This window comes from Trachypithecus francoisi, unplaced genomic scaffold, assembly GCF_009764315.1.
Source record: "Trachypithecus francoisi isolate TF-2019V2 unplaced genomic scaffold, Tfra_2.0 Lachesis_group7, whole genome shotgun sequence".
In the NCBI taxonomy this organism is placed as follows: Eukaryota; Metazoa; Chordata; class Mammalia; order Primates; family Cercopithecidae; genus Trachypithecus; species Trachypithecus francoisi.
The window spans coordinates 62,807,119-62,826,090 of NW_022681472.1; the positions used below are offsets into that span (position 1 = coordinate 62,807,119).

Sequence of the window (18,972 nt, forward strand, 5' to 3'; positions counted from 1 at the left end):
AGGATAAGAAAACCTCTTTATAGCATTCTTTTTATTTTATCAAAAACATATGGTCTCTTCTTTTGAGGAGAAAGTAGTGAGAATGGCAGAGGAATCCTCTATTTAATAATAATAGAAAAGTACATATATATTTAAAGTGTGAATAACATGTAATCTTTGGGAAGTAACTTTGATAGCATAAAAATAACATTTATTTCTTTGCAAATCAATTTTTAGAAACACCCTAAACTGATTACATTTAAATTACATCTGAGAAAGACAAATTAAAATTTTTGATTTCAAATTTTGCCAGTGATTCAATGTTCAAATTCTTACAAAAATAGTTACAACTTTGTTTTTAACAAATACACCCTATGTTTGATCACAATACTTGAAAGAATACACAGCATGCTTTTTACTAGTTCCAAAATCAAACTAGAAAATATGTATACTATAAAGTAAATTTACTTCATTTATTTATGACAAGCTAATATGCATGTTGTAGAAATTCACTGAGGTAAAACTCACTTCCATATTTTTTAACTAAAATTTTAAGAAAGCATCTACATAGATGGTAGTATAACTCTACAAGTTATCAAATACATCCAATCATGCTAATGACATTTACAACATACAAATTTGCTAGCTAAAGAAACATCATTCTGTTAGCCATAAACTTCTTTGCGCAGAGCTGTCTTCTTCTTTTTGCCATGTGAGCTTACAATCACATCTTTCAGTCTCAGATTTTTCTGTGCCAATTGAAGCTAAGTCAAACTGGTATAAAGAGGGCTTTAGAGAGTAGGATGTCTTGAATGGGACCTCATAGCTTTTGAAGCTAGTAAGTGAAAATGTGGGGCTGAAAGAGCAAGCCCAGGAAGATATGTCAGGAAGTGGCAGCAACCTGCCCTGCATCTTCTCTGTAAATGAGATGGAGAAGCATCAGGATCAATAGAAGCATGTTATCTCCATGCGCAGCATACTAAAGCACAAGTGTTAAAGAATATTGAATACTGTATCTAGATACAGGATGAAATAAGGCTTTTTACAAACAGACTATAAAAGTTGCCAGAGGCATGAGGTGGTTGTGGGAGTGCTGAGTCTTTCTCAACATCTAGTAGAATAGGGTTTCTTAATTGAGTGTTGGTAGCATACCCAAAAAATCAAACTGTGGCAAACAAAGTCATGAGTAATCTTAATAAGAAAGGAAAAATGGGGAGATACCAGTGTGATTTGGCAAACTGTCTTCTGAGCTTAGTTCTTAGAAGAAACAAGAGGAACATATTACCAGGAACAAAAAACAAACAAACAAAAAAATACTGGCATAAAACTGTGAAAGAGTATCAGGCCAACACATAGAGTGAGATTATATAAACACTAAAAAAACTAGTGAAAAGGAAAGCCCTACAATAAAGGAGAACAAGATGGATGGGTGAGGCTCATATTGTTTAACAGTTATTAAAAGATAGAGTAAGTTTAATGCCTATTTAGCTTTTTTCTTTTTCTTTTTTTTAAGAGATGGGGTCTTGCCATATTGCCTTGGCTAGGCTTGAACTCCTGGACTCAAGAGATCCTCCCAGCTCAGTGTCCCAAGTAGCTGTGATGACAGGTGTGCACAACTACACTCGGCCACAGTTTTGCTTTATTTTTCTCAATTAAAAAGAATGAGCTACAAGAAAGTACAAAACAAATACTGTAAAATAGAAATTTATAGGCTAAGGCACACAGGGATACAGTGAAAGAACACCCACATCTACTTTACATGAATTGAAACCTCTTGGTCCAGAAAACCAGAATATTTTCCTGTGTGGTCACAAATACTTTGGTAGTAACCTTACAGGACTCATAGTGTGTTTTTTACAATTATACTTCCTCCTGTAACAAACTTCAAAATATATAAAATGACTTAAGTACAAGAGAAGTTTATTCTTGTTTGAGTCTACATTTAGAGTTCTTGGGTGGTGGTGGCAGCTATCCACTAAGGGTGGGTTCAAGGACCCAGGTACCTTCTCTCTAAAGGCTCTGTCATATTTAATAAATGGCTTCTCAAGTCACCATGTTCATCCGCTACAAGTGTGTGAAAAGAAATGAGCATGGAGATCACCAGTGGGGACTCTCTTTGGCCAGGCCTGGAAGTAGCACACATCATTTTTGCAGTCCTTCCATTAGCTAAAAAACAATCACTTGAGCACTGCTGCCCCAAAAGGAATCTGGGAAATATAGGGTCACTATGTGCCCAGAAAAAAGAAGAATCAGGTTTGGTGACAGCTAGCCATTCTGTAGCTGGATAATGAGAGATCTGCCAGAAAACTGTAGTTAGGTTAATAGCCCGAGTTTTTAAAAATGCTGTTGAAATGGAGTTGAAGGATATAGAAACATCATAGACTTGAAACCATTTCAGAGGGGAAAGCAGTGATCACTGGAGTCTGTACCTCATCTTCTGCGTATTAGAAAGATGTTTAATATGTGGCATTGTTGATAAATGAGTTCTGGGTCGTGGTAGCATTTAGTGGATTCATACTTCTTTAGATTAATGTGCTCAATAAGTGGTAGTCATTGTCATCCTTGAAGGTGTCAGTTGAACTGTGTCTTATGACTTTCCTTTCTCATGTCTCATTACATATTTTTATGATCAACCTTAACAGAGGCAAATTTGCGGTTGACTCAGTAATTAGGGATACCGAATGACACTGTGGGTGAAAGAATGAAAATGATCTCAGCAGTTTAGAATATAGTCCAACAGCATTTTTCTGAAAAGGGCCAGGGAGCAAATATTTTAGGCTTTTTGGGCCATAAAGTATCTGTCACACTAGTCAGAGCTACTGGTATAGTCCCAAAGCAGCTGCAGACAATACATAAATGAATGGGCATGGCTGTGTTCAAATAAAACCGAATTTATAAAAACAGGTGGCAGGTCAGATTTGGTTCATGGGTCATAGTTTGCTGTTCCCTGGTCTAGAATAGGCTGAAATTCTGAAGGGAATCAATATAATTTTTTTTTTTTATTTACAGCCAAAGAACAATGAGCCTAACACTGTACATACATCATGTCCTTTCTAATCATAGAAGAGCTCCAGGTTAGGTACTATTTGCTCTTATTTTACAGATGAGAAAGCTACATCTCAATAAATAAATAAGTCAATAGTTTGACCTAGCTTTCACAGCCGGAAAACCCTTTGTGGGACATTATGCCACTTTAACCGAATGTTTGGGTGAATTGAGAGAGTAACAGTTAATTGCTTGAGTAAAAGATGGAGGGAAACGTCATGTGGCAGCATTTCCCATGGGCAAACCCTGCGTTCTGGCTCTGTTCTTTTCCCAGTGTGTGACCTTCAGAGATACACTTGACCTCTCTAGGCTTTGGTGACCCAATCTATAACAATGAAAGGCCTGACTAGATAAACACCAAGGCCCTGCTCATGTCTTACGGTTAAGGTTGCTATTAGTATGTTAAGGTCATTGTGTGAAAGACAATTGAGATGTATTCTTTGTAGCTCTTAAAGTAATTCTTTTCAACCATTTTCTAGTGTACTTTTATGGGAGAACAATATGTAAAACATAAAAATGGCATTTTATGAGCCTACATGTGTTTTACAAGTTCAAATTTACATTTTCTGATTATAAAGATATTTATTGAGAGGATAAGGCTGATAGGAAACCAATTTTTTAAACTGGGACTATAAATGATCGACAGATTCTGTGTAGCTTTAGCAACTCCACATTCTCCCCATTTTGCTTTTGTTGTTTGTTGGTTTTCCTCTGTTTGTATTAAGAAAATACTTGTTCACATACACAAAAGGTTAATGAATAGTTTTGCAATCTCAGAATACTTTTCAGAATATAGACATGGCAAAAGACACTTGAAAAGCAAAATCATTAACAAATCAGGTGGTCTTTAGCATATTAATAGATCATTAAAAATGTAACTTAATCATTTGCAAAACCTCCTGTCAGTCAAAATAAGCTAAGCTTATGCTGTGATGCCAAATGAACCCCTAAACCTAAGGGACTTGCTAAAATAGGTGCATATTTATTGATGCATTTCATGTTCATCTTACGTATCCAATTTTGGGTGGTTTTGGAAGCAGGGCTTCTGATCCATATGGTTACTTAGGGATGCAGACTGATAGAGGCTCCACCATCTTGTAGCTGTACTATCCCGTGCACGTCATATCCTTGCTGCTGAGGTAGAGGCCGAGGCACCTGGAGCGTAAAACACTGGCAGTTTTAAACAGCGCCTGTTCTTTGCACACATGTGTGAAACACATACATCACTGCTCGGTAGTTGCCAGATCTAGTCTCATGGACCTTTTTCAGAAGTCAGTGTGTGACTCACATGAACTAAATATGCAAAAAGCATTTGGAAGAACTATAAAGTAGCACAAACATGGCTCATAATTTAAAAATTTAGGTTCCTGAGTTTCCCACCCTATAGCCATGGAACCAGAATCTCTGTGTATAGTTGGAGAATTTTAATTTTTTAAAAAGTTCCACAGCTGATTCTCATTACCAACAGGCAGCTGCTGCTGTGAACAAGGAGTGCTTTTTAAAGCGGAGAAAAGGCAATACTTAGATTGGTGGATGTAAGATTACCCTGGCTGCAGTGTTGGAGATCGATTAAAGAAGGGGTAAAGTAGAAGCTGGGAGATTTCATTTTACTACATAATGTATAGGCTCTAATGAGGAAATATAAGTGCATGTGCTTACATATCATGCAGTGTGTTAGCAGAACCAGCTCAATCTGAGGGCCTAACAATGTTGTTGATGTCTCTGTATATTTTAAGAATCTTATCCCCACCCCTTCCTTCCTGACTCCTAGAAGACCAGTAGGGTAGGTACAAAGTGGCTGCCAACCAGTCCTTGTTCAATGCATTTGATAAATCCTACTGGTGGTGGTGGCTGTATAGCCAGCTTGGCACCTATATGAGTCTCTGGATAGTAGGTGGGGCTGAAGTGTCTGGGCATGCCCTGCTTCTCTCGAGAGGCAGCTAGAAATGATCCAACTTTCCTTCAAGCCTGTTAGGGCAGCACGGATTTGCATTTTGAATCTGGTTATATTGCTGTGTCTGCTGCTCTCTAGGAAGACTTGAGAATTTAGAGTAGATCTGCAACAGGAGAAAATGACTGGTGCATGATTCTGTTTGAAAATTAAACCTGTCTAGTCAGTGCTGGATCATTTAAAGATTGACCATCCAGGTTTGAGTTTCTCTTCCTATATGCTGACTGCCTTTGGGCTGATTCACGTGGGGTTATTAGCATCTTTCCCAGATTGTGTTTGGTGTGGGGAGGTGGGAAGTTAGGGAATTCCCATCTACTTTGAGAAGAGGAATAAGTTCTACTCCTTTCAGACGTTATGTTCAGCACTTAGGAGTTTGCTGTTCGTGCATCATGGCTGAAACAATTGAACAGTTGATAGAAATTTGTCATTGCTGCCCAGCACTTTCCCTGAGATGGATGAACTTGTAGGTAGGCTCTCTTTTCTTTGTCGTACTTCATTTCGTCTTGTATTGACACAGCCCCAGGTTCAGACTTTCCCCTAACAGAAGGAAAGGAAAATAAATAAATATAAAAATAAATAAACTACCTAACTACTGGTTACAGGTTAAAGCTGGAAACTGGCTAGCAAAAGATTTAAATTATTTTGCCTGTTCATCTTCTTTTTTCTCTATTATCTTTTTTTTTTTTTTTTTTTTTGGAGACAGTCTCACTCTGTCTCCCAGGCTAGAGTGCAGTGGTGTGATCTCGGCTCACTGCAACCTCCGCCTCCTGAGTTCAAATGATTCTCCTGCCTCAGCCTCCCGAGTAGCTGGGATTACAGGTGCACACCACCAAGCCTGACTAATTTTTGTAATTTTTAGTAGAGATGGGTTTTCGCCATGTTGGCCAAGCTGGTCTCGAACTCCTGATCTCAGGGTGATCTGCTCACCTCGGACTCCCAAAGTGCTGGGATTACAAGCATGAGCCACCGTGCTTGGCCCTATTATCTTTAATAAAAGCAAAGATAGGGAAATTATCCAAAAATTTAGCTAAAAGCTATATAACTTTAAAATATGTGAAATTAATAATTTGAATAAAGTACTTAATATACCACAAAACAAATGTTTTCACTTATCAGCTTTTCAGATTAAGTATCAAAATTCTATTCAAGTAACATGAGAAGGCACAACAACATGTGAAGACCCATCATAGAATTAAGAGAGGACAAGAGGAAGAACAAGGGTAGAGAAGGGCTCAGAACGATAAAAAGAGAGTAAGACCTCCTCATACCTATGCATACAGTACCTTCTGTAGACACACACTCTCTACTGCAACCTCAAAGAAAGTGCAGGCACAAAAAGAAATCTGCAGAAGAAAGAAAATGAGAATGTTTGTCTTCATGATGTAAAATTACTCTTTGGAGATCCTGATGAGCTATTGTTCCTCAAGGTTTTTAAAGCTTTATTGAGTTTTCAGAACTTTAGGCACCACTGGTAATACCAATTGGCAGTTGTCCAATGAGCTGAGTGAAATCGATCCAAAAGCTCCAGAAGCTGCCACATTCCAGGTATGGAGTATTTGGGGGCTGTAATTATATCATTGTAATTACAGTCTTCAATAGGATTAAAAATAGAATGGGAATAATTCTATGGTAAATTGATGTGAGTTATTGTGACCTAAGTTTCAATTATAATTGTTAACAATGATATTGCTGAGTCCTTGTTTGGCTTGACTGCCATGCAGTGTTTTTCTGACGAGAGAAAGAGTTAACACCTTTTGGACAATTTTCAGAATTGAGAAAAAATTACTCGGTTTTTAGTAGGGTTTGTAATTATTATATGTCCAAGGTTGGTATCTCCTAGAGGGGGACTTTTTAGAAAATTAATATTAGACTGTCCCCACTCTATTGAAAGGCCATATTAAATCTCTATCGTATACTCTTCAATGCTGTGATCATGGTTATATTCAAACAATAAACCCACATTCTTCCTCTTTGTGTTCATTTGGAACACAGGTGGAAGTCTCATATATGATAAGGAATTTGAATGCTAGCATAAACCATTTTGGTGGCGAAAAACACACAAATGCTTTAAATAAAAAAAGAGTCAATTTTAAGGGTAGCAAATTCGTCTGTCTATGAAATTAAGCTTTAGGTTTACTGGCAGATGCAGACGTAGTGATTGTATAACAGATTCACGCCTTATTTTCTAAACTTACAAAATCTCTTTGCTTAGTTTACTGTCAGAGTGTCAGTCTGCCTTATTGATTCCATCAGTGGTTTTGCTTATCATATCAGAAATTTGAGTGCTGACTTCTGGCCTCAAGCGATCCTCTGGCCTCGGCCTCTCAACCTGTTTAGATTACGGGTGTGAGCTACCATGCCCAACCCTAACATTTCTATCTTATGAAATAGCTGACAGGTAGATATAACTTGTTACTGGAGAAAATAATTTTTTCATTTTGTTCTTTTAAGATCCAGTTGTTATTTTCTGAGTTTATTAATATAGCTAGCCTTATAATGAGAACACAGGTCTCACTTTTACCATTTTGCTTAAAGATTTGCAGATGCATCGTGCTCATATACTTCAATGTCTCTGTGTTTTCTCAGGATGTTACAGTTCTGCTTCTTTTATTTCCTAAAGTTCAATAATTTTATCTGTGTTAAAAAGTATTTTCAAAGAGTAACGAACACAATGTTGTGGCTACTCATAATAGTTTTAGTGAGCCAGGAAGTATGCCAGGGAATGGTTGTTAGAACCATTTGATGTCATCTCCAGAAAAAGATAAAGAAGTGAGATTGAATTCAGAGAGTTTGGTATATAGGATGACTGATAGAGATGGGAGCTGGGGCAGGAACGAAAACATTGAGAAGACTGAACATTAAACAAAACTTCAGTCATTAGCCAATGTAAACAAGCAATCAAAGAATAGTCCCTTTAAAATAGGAATCATTTAATTCATCTAACAATTAAGAAAATATAAACATTACAAACAAATGTTCTTGTTAATCTGTTTCTAATTATTTTTAGGTTACTGATGATATTCTTTTAGTATAAAAATATAAAATCAGAGCCATTTTCCTAGTTTTCAAGTCATTTTTCTTCATATTTTTAGAAATCATTGTCTTACTTGAAATTTTTCTATTTAAGATTCCACAATTAAAAGAACAATGTTTCCTTTAAGGAATAGTGCCTGCGAGGGCAGAATTTCTTAAAGCATTTTGGGGAGTGGTTTAAATAATCTACATACAGTAGTGCACAAGTTTCCAACTTATTAACAGTGTGCTTTCCAGTGAGTTTTTAGCTCCTACATGTTTTTTGGAAGTAAATGTGATGTAATTAAATTAAATATTCTAGCAACTAACAACAAAAGGCTTTTTCAACAGATAATAATAAATTGAACTCGGAAACTGTAAAAAGAATGTAGGAGAACTAATAGAAATTGATATGGAAAGGTGTCTAAGATAAAGGGAAGTGAAAATAGTTGTATAAAACTGTGAACATGGGCCAGGTGCCTTGGCTCACGCTTGTAATCACAGCATTTTGGGAAGTAGAGGCATGCAGATCGTTTGAGCCCAGGAGTTCAAGACCAGGCTGGGCAACACTGCAAAACCCTGTCTCTACAAAAACTACAATAATTAGCTGGGTATGGTAGCATGTGCCTATAGTCCCAGGTACTTAGGAGCCTGAGGCAGGAGGATGGATTGATCCCAGGAGGTCGAGGATGCAATAAGCCCTGATCGCACCACTGCATGCCAGCCTGGACAATAGAATAAGACCCTATTTCAAACAAGAAAACAACAACAACAACAAAATTGTGGACACAATATGTTCCCATTTGTGGGTTTTTTTTTTTTTAAATAAACACACACGCATATATACACATAGTAACCCTATGTAAATATATGCATACAAAATTTCCAGAAGGATGTACACAAAGCTGTAGAGGTTGATTTGGGAAGGACATAAGAAATTTACTATTATATAGCCTTCTATACTATAGTTTTGTTTTCCCATATGCATGTATCCAGTTATATATTGTCCTTTTAATTTAAACATCTAGTAAAACATAATAATTTCAACGAGACCAGAAATTACTAAGCAAAGGAAATGGCAAGGAAGTTCTACTTTTTTGGGAAAAAAAAATAGATGGTCATTGTATTTGAAACTTAAGACAAGATGATAACATGTATTATCTGGTTAATGAATGCCTGTACTGTCTTCACAAGGATTTTTCCTGACATAAAATTCTAAGTATCTGTCAAAAATATTTTTAATTATATACACTAAATAACAACATAATGAATAATGTCTTCAATGTCAGTTCCTCACACAATTGTTTCTTGCATCGAACTTCAATAAAATTCAGAATATAACACTAATGGTATAACTTGATAAGGTATTTTATAGGAAGCATTATAGCTCACATTTACCAAGGCTTAATGTTTTACAGGCACTCTTGTAGGCATATTGCTTGCACTATGTTATTAAATCTTCCCGACATCTCTATATTATCTCTATTTTACAGGTAAGGAACCTGAGGCAGAGAGAGGCTAAGTCAGTTACTTTCCCATTATGCTGCTAGTAAGTGGCAAAGCCAGCATCTGAAGTTAGACTCAGGACCCATGTTCTTAATGATGAGACATGCCTTATGTATACTGACTGCGGATGACCTAACTTTATACGCCTATAACTTTTAGACGACTTAAGAAAGATCACATTTTTCTTACTGATGATTGAGAAATGCAGTCTATCTCAAATGCCTTTCATAGGAGCTGAATGACAGTTAAATTGACAGTGGACAGTCTAGCAAGCTCCTAGAAGATAGAATGGGCTTATGGAAAACAGGTCATTTTTAACTTAAATAATCATTTTTGAATAGGCGATACATGCATATTATACACACAGTGAAAATTAAGGTTCTCTCTCATCACGCCCTAAGCCACCCACTTCTTTTCTCAGAAGGCAACTACCATTACTAGGTTCTTACATACTAACAGAAATGTTTTATTTGTATGTGGATAACTACATATATTTTACATTGTTTTCAAAAATTGAAGCATACCACATGTGGTGTTCTGTATCTTGCTTTCCCCCTTAAAAATACTTTTTTCAAGATACTTTCATAATCGGTTATACCAGGAACTGTGTAATTATTTTTAATGGCTGAATAATATTCTGTTATATGGACATGTCATATTTTATTTAATCATTTCTTTATTAGTAACCACTTAGGTTATTTTCAACATTTTGCTATTACAAATAGAAAATTGCATCATTTCATACATCAATAGGATAAGTATCAAGAAGTGAGGATACTGAATCAAAAGGAGTGTGCTTTAAAAATGTTGATAGATCCTGCAAAATGACCCTCTCTTTGATGATCCTGCAAAATAGTGGTACCATTCTTCACTCCCCTACTAGTAATATATGAAAGTGGTAGTTTCCACTCGCTGTTACCAAAATGGTTTTAAACTTTTTGATCTTCACCATCCTGATAGAAGAAAATGGTATTTATTGACAGGTATTTGCATTCCTCATATTAGTAATGAGGCAAATTAGTTTTGTTGTTTATGCCTTTGATGTAATCTCTGAGTCCACTGCCAATTTCAAGATCACAAAGATTTACCCTATGTTTTCTTCTAGGAATTTAATAGTTTTAAGTCATACACTTATGTCTTTAATCCATTCTGAGTTCATTTCTGTCTATGGTGTGAGGTAAGGGTCTAATCTCATTCTTTTGTATGTGAGTATGGAGTTGTTACTGCACCATTTGTTGAAGCCACTATTTTTCCCCATTAAATGGCTTTGGCATCATTTTTGAAAATCGGTTTGTTTTCCCAAAATGTATGTGTTTACTTATGAACCCTAAATTCTATTTTATTGATGTGTACATGTATTCTTACACCTGTACTATGGTTTTTGATTACTGTAGCTTTGAAGAAAGTTTTGAAATTGGGAAGTATGAGTCCCCCAACTGTTTTTCTTTTTAAATTGTTTTGGCTCTTTGGGGCTCCTTGCAGTTCTATATGAATTTGAGGATGGGATTTTCCATATCTGTAAATAAAGCAGGGGAATTTTGATAGGGAATGTATTACATCTGTATATTGATTTCTGAATTGCCATTTTAACAATATTAAGTTTTCTAGTCCATGTATATGGGATCTCTTTCCATTTATTTAGATTTTCTTTAACTTCTTTCAATTATGTTTTGTATTTTTCAGTATATGTTTTGCTCCTCCTTGGATAGATTTATTTCTAAGTATTTTTGTCTTTTTGATGCTACTATAAATGGAATTATTTTCTTAATTTCATTTTTGGATTAGAGATGCCTTTTTGTAATGTGTCTATTTGCAGGGGTATCTCTTTCTAATCGCACAAAAACATCTTGTGCTGGCACTGGTGATCTTCGGGAGTGTACCATCAGCTTGAAAGTGCCATAGAAATAGGGACTCTCTATCTTAGTGCTGAGTAGGCATTTACTAAAGCTGAATGAATGGATGAGAATTTGCTGAGAGTGAGCTTGGGTAGGAGCTTAAGAGAGGCAGCAAATATGGATTTTCAAGAAATTCAGTGGTGAATAGAAGGCTTAAAAATGAGGGAAAATGGAATATTATCCAGGATAGACTATAAACTAGGCCATAAAAAAGACTCAATGATTTTGAAAGGATGGGGAATCATACCAAGTATATTCTCTAACTACAGTAAAACTAAGTTAGAAGTCAGAAAAACACAAGAAATTTGGGAAATTCACAAATATGTGGAAATTAAACTACATACTCCTAAATAGCCAATGAGTCAAATGATCATTCATAAGGAAAATTACTCTGAGATAAATAAAAACTAAAGTACAATATAACAAAATTTGTGGGACGGAACTAATGAGGCATGTAGCTGTAAAAACCTATATTATAAAAAAAGAAGATTTCAAATCAATAGCCTAACCTTCTGCCTTATGAAACTAGGGAGGTTGGAGGTGGGAATAGAAGATACTAAACACAAAACAAATAGAAAGAAGGAAATTATAAAGATTAGCATGGGTATTAATGAAATAGTAAATAGAAAAACATTAGAGAAACCTCATTAATGAAACCTCAAGTTGGCTCTCTGCAAGGAACAACAAAATTGACAAAGATTTAGAATGAGCAAGAAAAAAACAGAGATGACTCAAATTACTAAAATTAGGAGTAAAAGAGCTGATATTAATATAAATCAGAGAAATGAACAGGATTAAAAGGAATACTATGAACAACAAATTAGATGACTTACATTAAATGGACAAATTCCTAGAAAGACAAAGCTACCAAAACTGACACAAGGAGAAATAGAAAATCTAATATATATATATATGAGGTAAATGATAATAGTAATTTAAAATATTACCAGAAAGAAAAGCCTAGGGCCAGATGGCTTCAATGGCGAATTCTATTAAACACTTAAAGAATGATTAGTAACAATCCTTCAGAAACTCTTCCAAAAAATTAGAAAAGGATGGCCAGTATTACCCAAATACCAAAGCAAGACAAGGATATCACAAGGGAAGAAAAGTATAAACCAATATAATATCTATTATGAATATAGACAAAAAAATCATCAACAGAATACCAACAAACCAAATCAAGCATCGTATTATACATTCTGAAGGTTATCTAAGGAAGGCAAGGTTCATTTAATATACAAATATTAATTAATGTAAACACTATATTAACAGGATAAAGAACAAAAAGCACAATATTATATCAACAGAAGCAGAAAAAGCATTTGACAAAATCTAACATCCATTTATGACAAAAATAAAAGAATTTAGGAATAGAATGGTCCTTCATAAACTAGAGTAAGGGCATCTACAAAAAACCAACATATAATATCATACTTGATTGTGAAAGACTCAATGTGTTTTCTCCAAATTCAGGAATAAAATGATATCTGCTCTCACAACTTCTATTTAATATTGTACTGAAAGTTCTAACCAGGGCAATTGGGCAAGAAAAAAAGGCACCTGAATTGGAAGGGAAAAAACAAAACCATCTTTATTTACAGAAAACATGTACTTTTATAGAGAAAATGTTAAGAAATCCACTTAACAATAAGTAGAATTTATTAATGAGTCCAGCAAGGTTGTAAGATACAAGAACAGTATTCAAAAATCGATTTCATTTCTGTATACTAGCAATGGCAATCTAAAAAAAAATCTATTGACAATACCAACAAAAAATAAAACACGTATTAATGTATGTCACAAAAAAGTACAAGATTTACAATGAAAAGCACAAAACACTGCTCAAAGCAATTGAAGATCTACCTAAATGGAAAGACATCCTTTTGTTTATGGACGATATAGCAATACTTCCCATACTGATCTACCGATTTAATGCAATCTCTATCAAAATTACAACTGCCTTTTTTCTTTGAAGAAATTGATAAAGTAATCCTAAAATTCATATGGAATGAAAAGGATTCAAAATAGCCAAAACAATCTTCAAAATGAAGAACAAAATGGGAAGACTCACACTTTCCAATTCCAAAACTTACTAGAAAGCTACAGTAATCAAGATAGCATGGTATTGGCATGGGTTTAGGTATAGTAGAATTGAGAGTCCAGAAATAAAACCTTATATTTAAGGTCAATTAAGTTTTGATAAAGATGCAAAGACAATGGGGGGAAAAATCATCTTTTCAATAAATGGTGCTGGAACAGCTGGATAGCCACACATAAAAAAATGAATTTGGACCACTTCCTCACACGAAACCTGAAAATTAACCCCAAATAGATCAAAGACCTATATTAGACCTATATTAGATCAATGAGCTAAATAAAATAAAACTCATAGAAAAAACATAATAGTTAATCTTCATACTTTGGATTAGTCAAAAGATTTCTTAGATACAATGCAAAGCACAGACCTGATAAAAATATTGATAAATTGGACTTCATCAAAATTAAACCCTTTTGCCCATTGAAAGCCACCATTTTGACCCAGCAGTTTCACTCCTATGTATATATGTGAAATGAAAACAGTTCAACAGAAAAACTTAATTACACAGATGTTCCTAACAACATTATTCATAATAGCCTCAAGGTATGAACAATCCAAATATCCATCAATGGATGAATGGATCAATAAAATGTGGTATATCTTATACAATGTAATGTTATTTGGTGGTAAAAAGGAATGAAGTACTAATACATGTTACAACATGAAGAAACCTCAGAAACATTAAGTGAAAGAAGGCAGACCCCAAAGACCAAGTATTATATGAAATGTCTATAAAAGGTAAATCCACTGAGGCAGAAATAGACTAGTGGTTGCCTAGGGCTGCAAGTGTGAGTGGGGAGTGACTACAGATTGGTAAAACGTTTTTGTGATGATGGAAATGTTCAGGTTCAAAGATTACATTTTGATGATAGCTTTATAACCCTGAATTGTTATCAGGTGAACTGTATAATTTTAACAGGTGAATTTTACAGTACTTAAATTATATATCAATAAAGGTTTGTTTTTTTTTAATGAAGCAAAAGGTAGCTTGAAAAAGCAGGCATGGCATATAAGCAAGCTTTTTTTAAGGCTGAGAGTGATTTATGTGGCTGATGGAAGGATAAGAGGAAAGGACATATAGTGAAAAGGAACAGAGAAGAATAATAAAGCTGGCAAGCCACAGACAACATAATTAGACTTTTGGAAGAAAGGCATGGACAGGAATAAAGACCTCCTTCTAAGACAAGGTAGGGAGAGCAACTTGATGTAGATTGAAGAGAAAAAGGAAAGAAAAATGAATGTTCATATTTCATGGCCTATGATTTTCTGGGTCATGTAGAAGGCAAAGTAACATGTTCAAGTGATGAGTTTGGTAACTTCAGGAGAATGATGACAGTTCAGACAACAAATATAGAGAATGAAAGAGAACACTGACTATATGAATAAAAGGATTTTAGAGACATTACGACCAGCCGAGTTTAAATCAAAGATTGTAAGGCATTCAGTCACCAAGGTTACACATTTTTCTCCAGCAGCTCTAGCCTTCTATGAAATAGAAGCAGAAAAACAAAACAAAACAAAACAAAAAAAAACAGATGGGTTAACTACCTGTAAATCTGGATTTGAACTGGTAGAATGAAGGTTCCTGCAAATGTTGGACGTAAAAGGGCAGATCTAATCAGGTAAAATCTCAAGCACTAATTGGATATGCTTATAACAAACCAGTAAATTTTTAGAAGATGTAAAACACATCTTAGAAAAATAATTTAAATTGTTAATGAGAATTAGACTAATTCATTGAAATTTGATTTTTAAAACTTACTGAGCCTCTCTTTCATTGAACTCAGAAGTAGTGTGCATGGTAAGGCTTCCTTGTCAAATGGAATGCTACTTAGTAGCTGTCTTAGCTCGTTCCAGATGCTATAATAAAGCACCATAGAGTGACTGACTGGTTTATAAACACACATTTATTTCTCACAGTTCTGGAGGCTAGAGGACCAAGATCAGGGTGCCAGCATGGTTGGTTTCTGGTAAGGACCTTCTTCTGGTTTGCAAACTGGTGTTTTTGTATCCTCATGTGGCAGAAAGATGGAGACAGCTCTCTGGGTCCCTTTTTTATAAGGGCACTTAATCGCATTCATGAGGCCTCTGTGCTCATGAATTACCTCCCAAAGGCCCCACCTCCTAATACCATCACACTGGGGTTAGGATTTTAACAAATGAATTTGAGGGAAAGCACAAACATTCCATCCATTGCAACATCTACAAAATAGGTCCTTAGGTAGAGCAGAAGTCTGTAACAGTTCTTTCCCAAGCCACAACCCTGAAAACATGGATTGCTGGATATGCAGATTCTCCTGGGCCCCTTTCCCATAAACACCGAATTAGACACTGTGAGGGTGCAGCCCAGACATGCTGTATTTTTCACCAGGTATAATGATGATGGCTGATATTAGAATGGTGACATTTATCCAACCTAGTAAGAATTTAAACTGAAAATGGTGATGATGCAAAAAAGATCTGTCAACTGGTTAAAACAACAACAACAAAAAAGGGGGTGTGTGTGTGTGTCAGGAGGGATAATCTTCAGTAGTTTGGCCAAAAGCTTAAGACTGATTTCCAGGACTCTATTGTTGGAGTGGGTAGTTCATCAGCTTCCTAAGTAATTCACATCTTTCTTTTCCCCCAGTATAGTAATATATTGGTGATTCCAAGAAAGAGGATTTACTTATTTAATGCCTGGGAAAACTACAAGAGCTACAAACAGATGTGAAAGGAAGAGAATAACCAGATCTCACAGGAAGCAAAATGGGGTATTAAATTTCTGTCAAAAGTTACTGCTCTTTCCCTGTCTAGGTTATTTGTCCCTGAAAGGTAGATCTGCAAACTAAAGTCTTCAATTACATTGCTTAAACAGGACTGGGATCATAGAATGTCCAACAATAACATGAGTTCATACTGGTACAACGAACTTAAAATGTTACTATTCATGTTGTAATTATGACTGCAGTCTTATGTTGAAAGTATCTCCGCCGTCCTAAAAAAAAAAAAAAAAGTAAATACAAGCTGCAAGTTTTAAGTGATACACTCCACCCTCTTTTTTTCCCCAAGCCAACACACACACCCTTCAAACTTTTTTACTGTTATTTGCAGACTCTTCCTAGGCTCCCGAACTCCATGCAACTCCAGCAGTGTCTCCCCTGGGCCATTTTTATCCCCTCCTCTGACCTGGCGGGAGGCTGGGTGTCCAACCCCTTTCCCTTGCAGTCCTGAAAGTCCGGTCGGAGCCGGGACAGGGCGGGGAGGGGCAGGGCGGGGAAGGCCAGCTCCATTGGCGCCAGGCGGGTGGGGGGATGCCCGGAGAGGACCCGTCCAGCTTGCTTAAAAGCCACCAGTTTTCCGACCCCGCCTCGGTTCCAGGAAGAATATACCTATGTGACAAGCTAAGTTCTGCCTCATTTGGCATTTGGAAGCCACAAGAAAAACTTTTCAAAAACTTTTGTCCGTCTTTTGCTCCCCCGACGCGTGGTTTCCTGATGGTCTGTCCCCGGGCAGGGAGAGGGACGCCCCCTCCCCCTCTCCGCCTTCTGTGAGGCGCGCGGAGCCACCTCCCCTGGATCAGGTCTGATGGGGTGGCGGGCGGGCTAGTGGTGGCCGCCACCGCCGAAACCGTCGACCTCCTGGGCCCCAGTTCCGCGTCCGGCCCCGCGGCAGCATGGACTACCTGACCACGTTCACCGAGAAGAGCGGACGCCTTCTGCGGGGCACGGCCAACCGCCTGTGGGGGTTCGGGGGCGGCGGCGAAGCCCGGCAGGTGCGCTTCGAGGATTACCTGAGGGAGCCCGCCCAGGGGGACCTCGGGTGCGGGTCCCCGCCCCACCGGCCCCCGGCGCCGTCCAGCCCGGAGGGACCTGGTGAGCCCACCCTTCTTTCGCTCCCCGCGCGGACGACCTAGGCTGAGGGCTCGGGGGAGGCGGTGGTCGTGGCGCCGGACGGGGGTCGCGGCCCGGCCCTGGAAGATGTGCCTGGGACCGGGCGGGCGACGTGGCTGGGGTGGCGGCCGCAGGGGGCGAGGAAGGAAGGACTCCTTCGGCTCTGGGGAGGGAAGACTTTCAGCTGCGTGCCAGCTCTTCCTGCTCTGCTCTTCCTGCTTTCCCCACCTAGACTTGATTTTCTTTCCCCGCCAAGTATTTCAAGGGTACGATCCATTCTCTCTTTCCCTCCCACTGGGAGGTGAAGACTGAACCAGTTATGACGTCGGTGTTTTCAGTCTTGGATTCTTGAAGAGCGTTGCGCCTGCTTTGGTTTTGGTTTGGGTCAGTCTTTCTTTGATATTTGTCAGCTGTTAGGATTCACTTCCTAAACGAAACGTAAAAAGCCAGATGCTTCTTTGTAAAATGAAACACTTCATTAACATGGGAAGCTAGTTGACTTTTTGCGTCGTGTACTTTTTGAACGGCTGCACGTTGTCTTGTGGTGGCAGAACCTAGAAACTTTCTCAGTTCCTGTTTATTTTGTGTTGTGTTGGTTGATTTTTTTCACCACAGTGTCTTTGTGCCATTCTTTAAAACAGTCATTTGTAGCGACATGATATTGATAACTTACAGAATTTTTGAAAGTGCTGCTGAACAGTTTCAGCATAAGGCACAGGGTAATTTCCAGTGTCCTTGGCTTCCTTTAACAGGTAGCAGACATCCTAGCCATGTCTTATTTTATTTTATTTTTGTTAATTGTTTTAATGTTTGAGGGTTATGAAAAATGAGCATTAGAGAGTTTAGAAAATAAAGATAGGCACAAAGTGTAAAATCTGTTTATAACTCCACATCCTACCATTTTATTTTATTTTAAATTTTATCTTTATTTTTGTAGAGATGGAGTCTCGCTGTGTTGCCCAGGCTGGTCTTAACTCCTGGCCTCAAGTGATCCTTCTGCCTGGGCCTTCCCAAGTGCTGGGAATACAGGCCTGAGCCACCATGCTGGGCCCTGTAGATTGTTTTAAAGCAGTAAAACAGTGAGGACATCTATTGATCTATGTGTCTAGGTATGTAATTTAAGCTTTGAAGAAATATTAAAATCTCATTTTAGCATAGCCCTTTTAAATAAATTTTCCTTACTTTACGTAAAATATTTTTTATCTGTAGAATTGCTGTTTATGGAATTAAGAAATGAAAAGGGGAGGGGAATACTTTTTGTTTTTGCTCTGAAGAATGTTAACCAAAGGCAGAATCCTCTTAAAAGTGGGACCAGGCATAGGAAAGGGACTTTAAAGTGTTTGAATCAAGGATTTTTTTAAATGAGTTTTCAGTAGCCTGAAATTGAAAACAGTTGATATGTGACCAGCCTTGAGGTGGATGGAGAATTCAGAAATATGTGGAGTAACTTAACTAAAAAGGAATATGGTTAGTGTTTTAATAAGTATGCCCAAACACGTGTATCTTGGTGACCCGTGTCTGTAGTTCCAGCTACTCTGCTCAGGAGGCTGGGGCGGGAAGATCCTTTGAGCCCAGGAGGAGAATCCAGACTGGGCAGCAGGTACTTTGTGT

At 37.3% G+C, this 18,972-nt stretch overlaps 1 protein-coding gene and 1 long non-coding RNA gene across 26 annotated transcripts in view; one reads left to right on the top strand and one right to left on the bottom strand.

Annotated features, from left to right (window-relative positions):
* Positions 1 to 18,972, top strand: part of OXR1 (oxidation resistance 1) — a 510,160-nt gene that overhangs the window by 399,344 nt on the left and 91,844 nt on the right. For 4 of the 21 annotated variants that reach the window (XM_033203133.1, XM_033203137.1, XM_033203140.1 and 1 more), the window contains exon 1: positions 16,841 to 17,343. The exons of 12 other annotated variants lie outside the window; for them this stretch is intronic. In XM_033203133.1, coding sequence (XP_033059024.1) covers positions 17,145 to 17,343 — 199 coding nt within the window. In that variant the 5' untranslated portion in view covers positions 16,841 to 17,144. Of the gene's footprint in view, positions 1 to 16,840; positions 17,344 to 18,328; positions 18,471 to 18,972 lie in introns of those variants that run through there. 5 more of the 21 variants (XM_033203147.1, XM_033203151.1, XM_033203152.1 and 2 more) reach the window with 3 other exon arrangements.
* Positions 1,635 to 16,725, bottom strand: LOC117079343. Of its 5 annotated transcripts, none has more exons than XR_004435378.1 (5): positions 16,554 to 16,725; positions 16,334 to 16,466; positions 15,252 to 15,349; positions 6,244 to 6,318; positions 1,635 to 5,512 (listed from the first exon to the last, which is right to left on the bottom strand). It is a non-coding gene; the product is annotated as an uncharacterized LOC117079343 (long non-coding RNA). The 5 variants fall into 5 exon arrangements; XR_004435379.1 differs by having other exon boundaries at positions 1,636 to 5,512; positions 6,259 to 6,318; positions 16,554 to 16,724; XR_004435377.1 differs by lacking the exon at positions 15,252 to 15,349 and having other exon boundaries at positions 1,636 to 5,512; positions 16,554 to 16,722.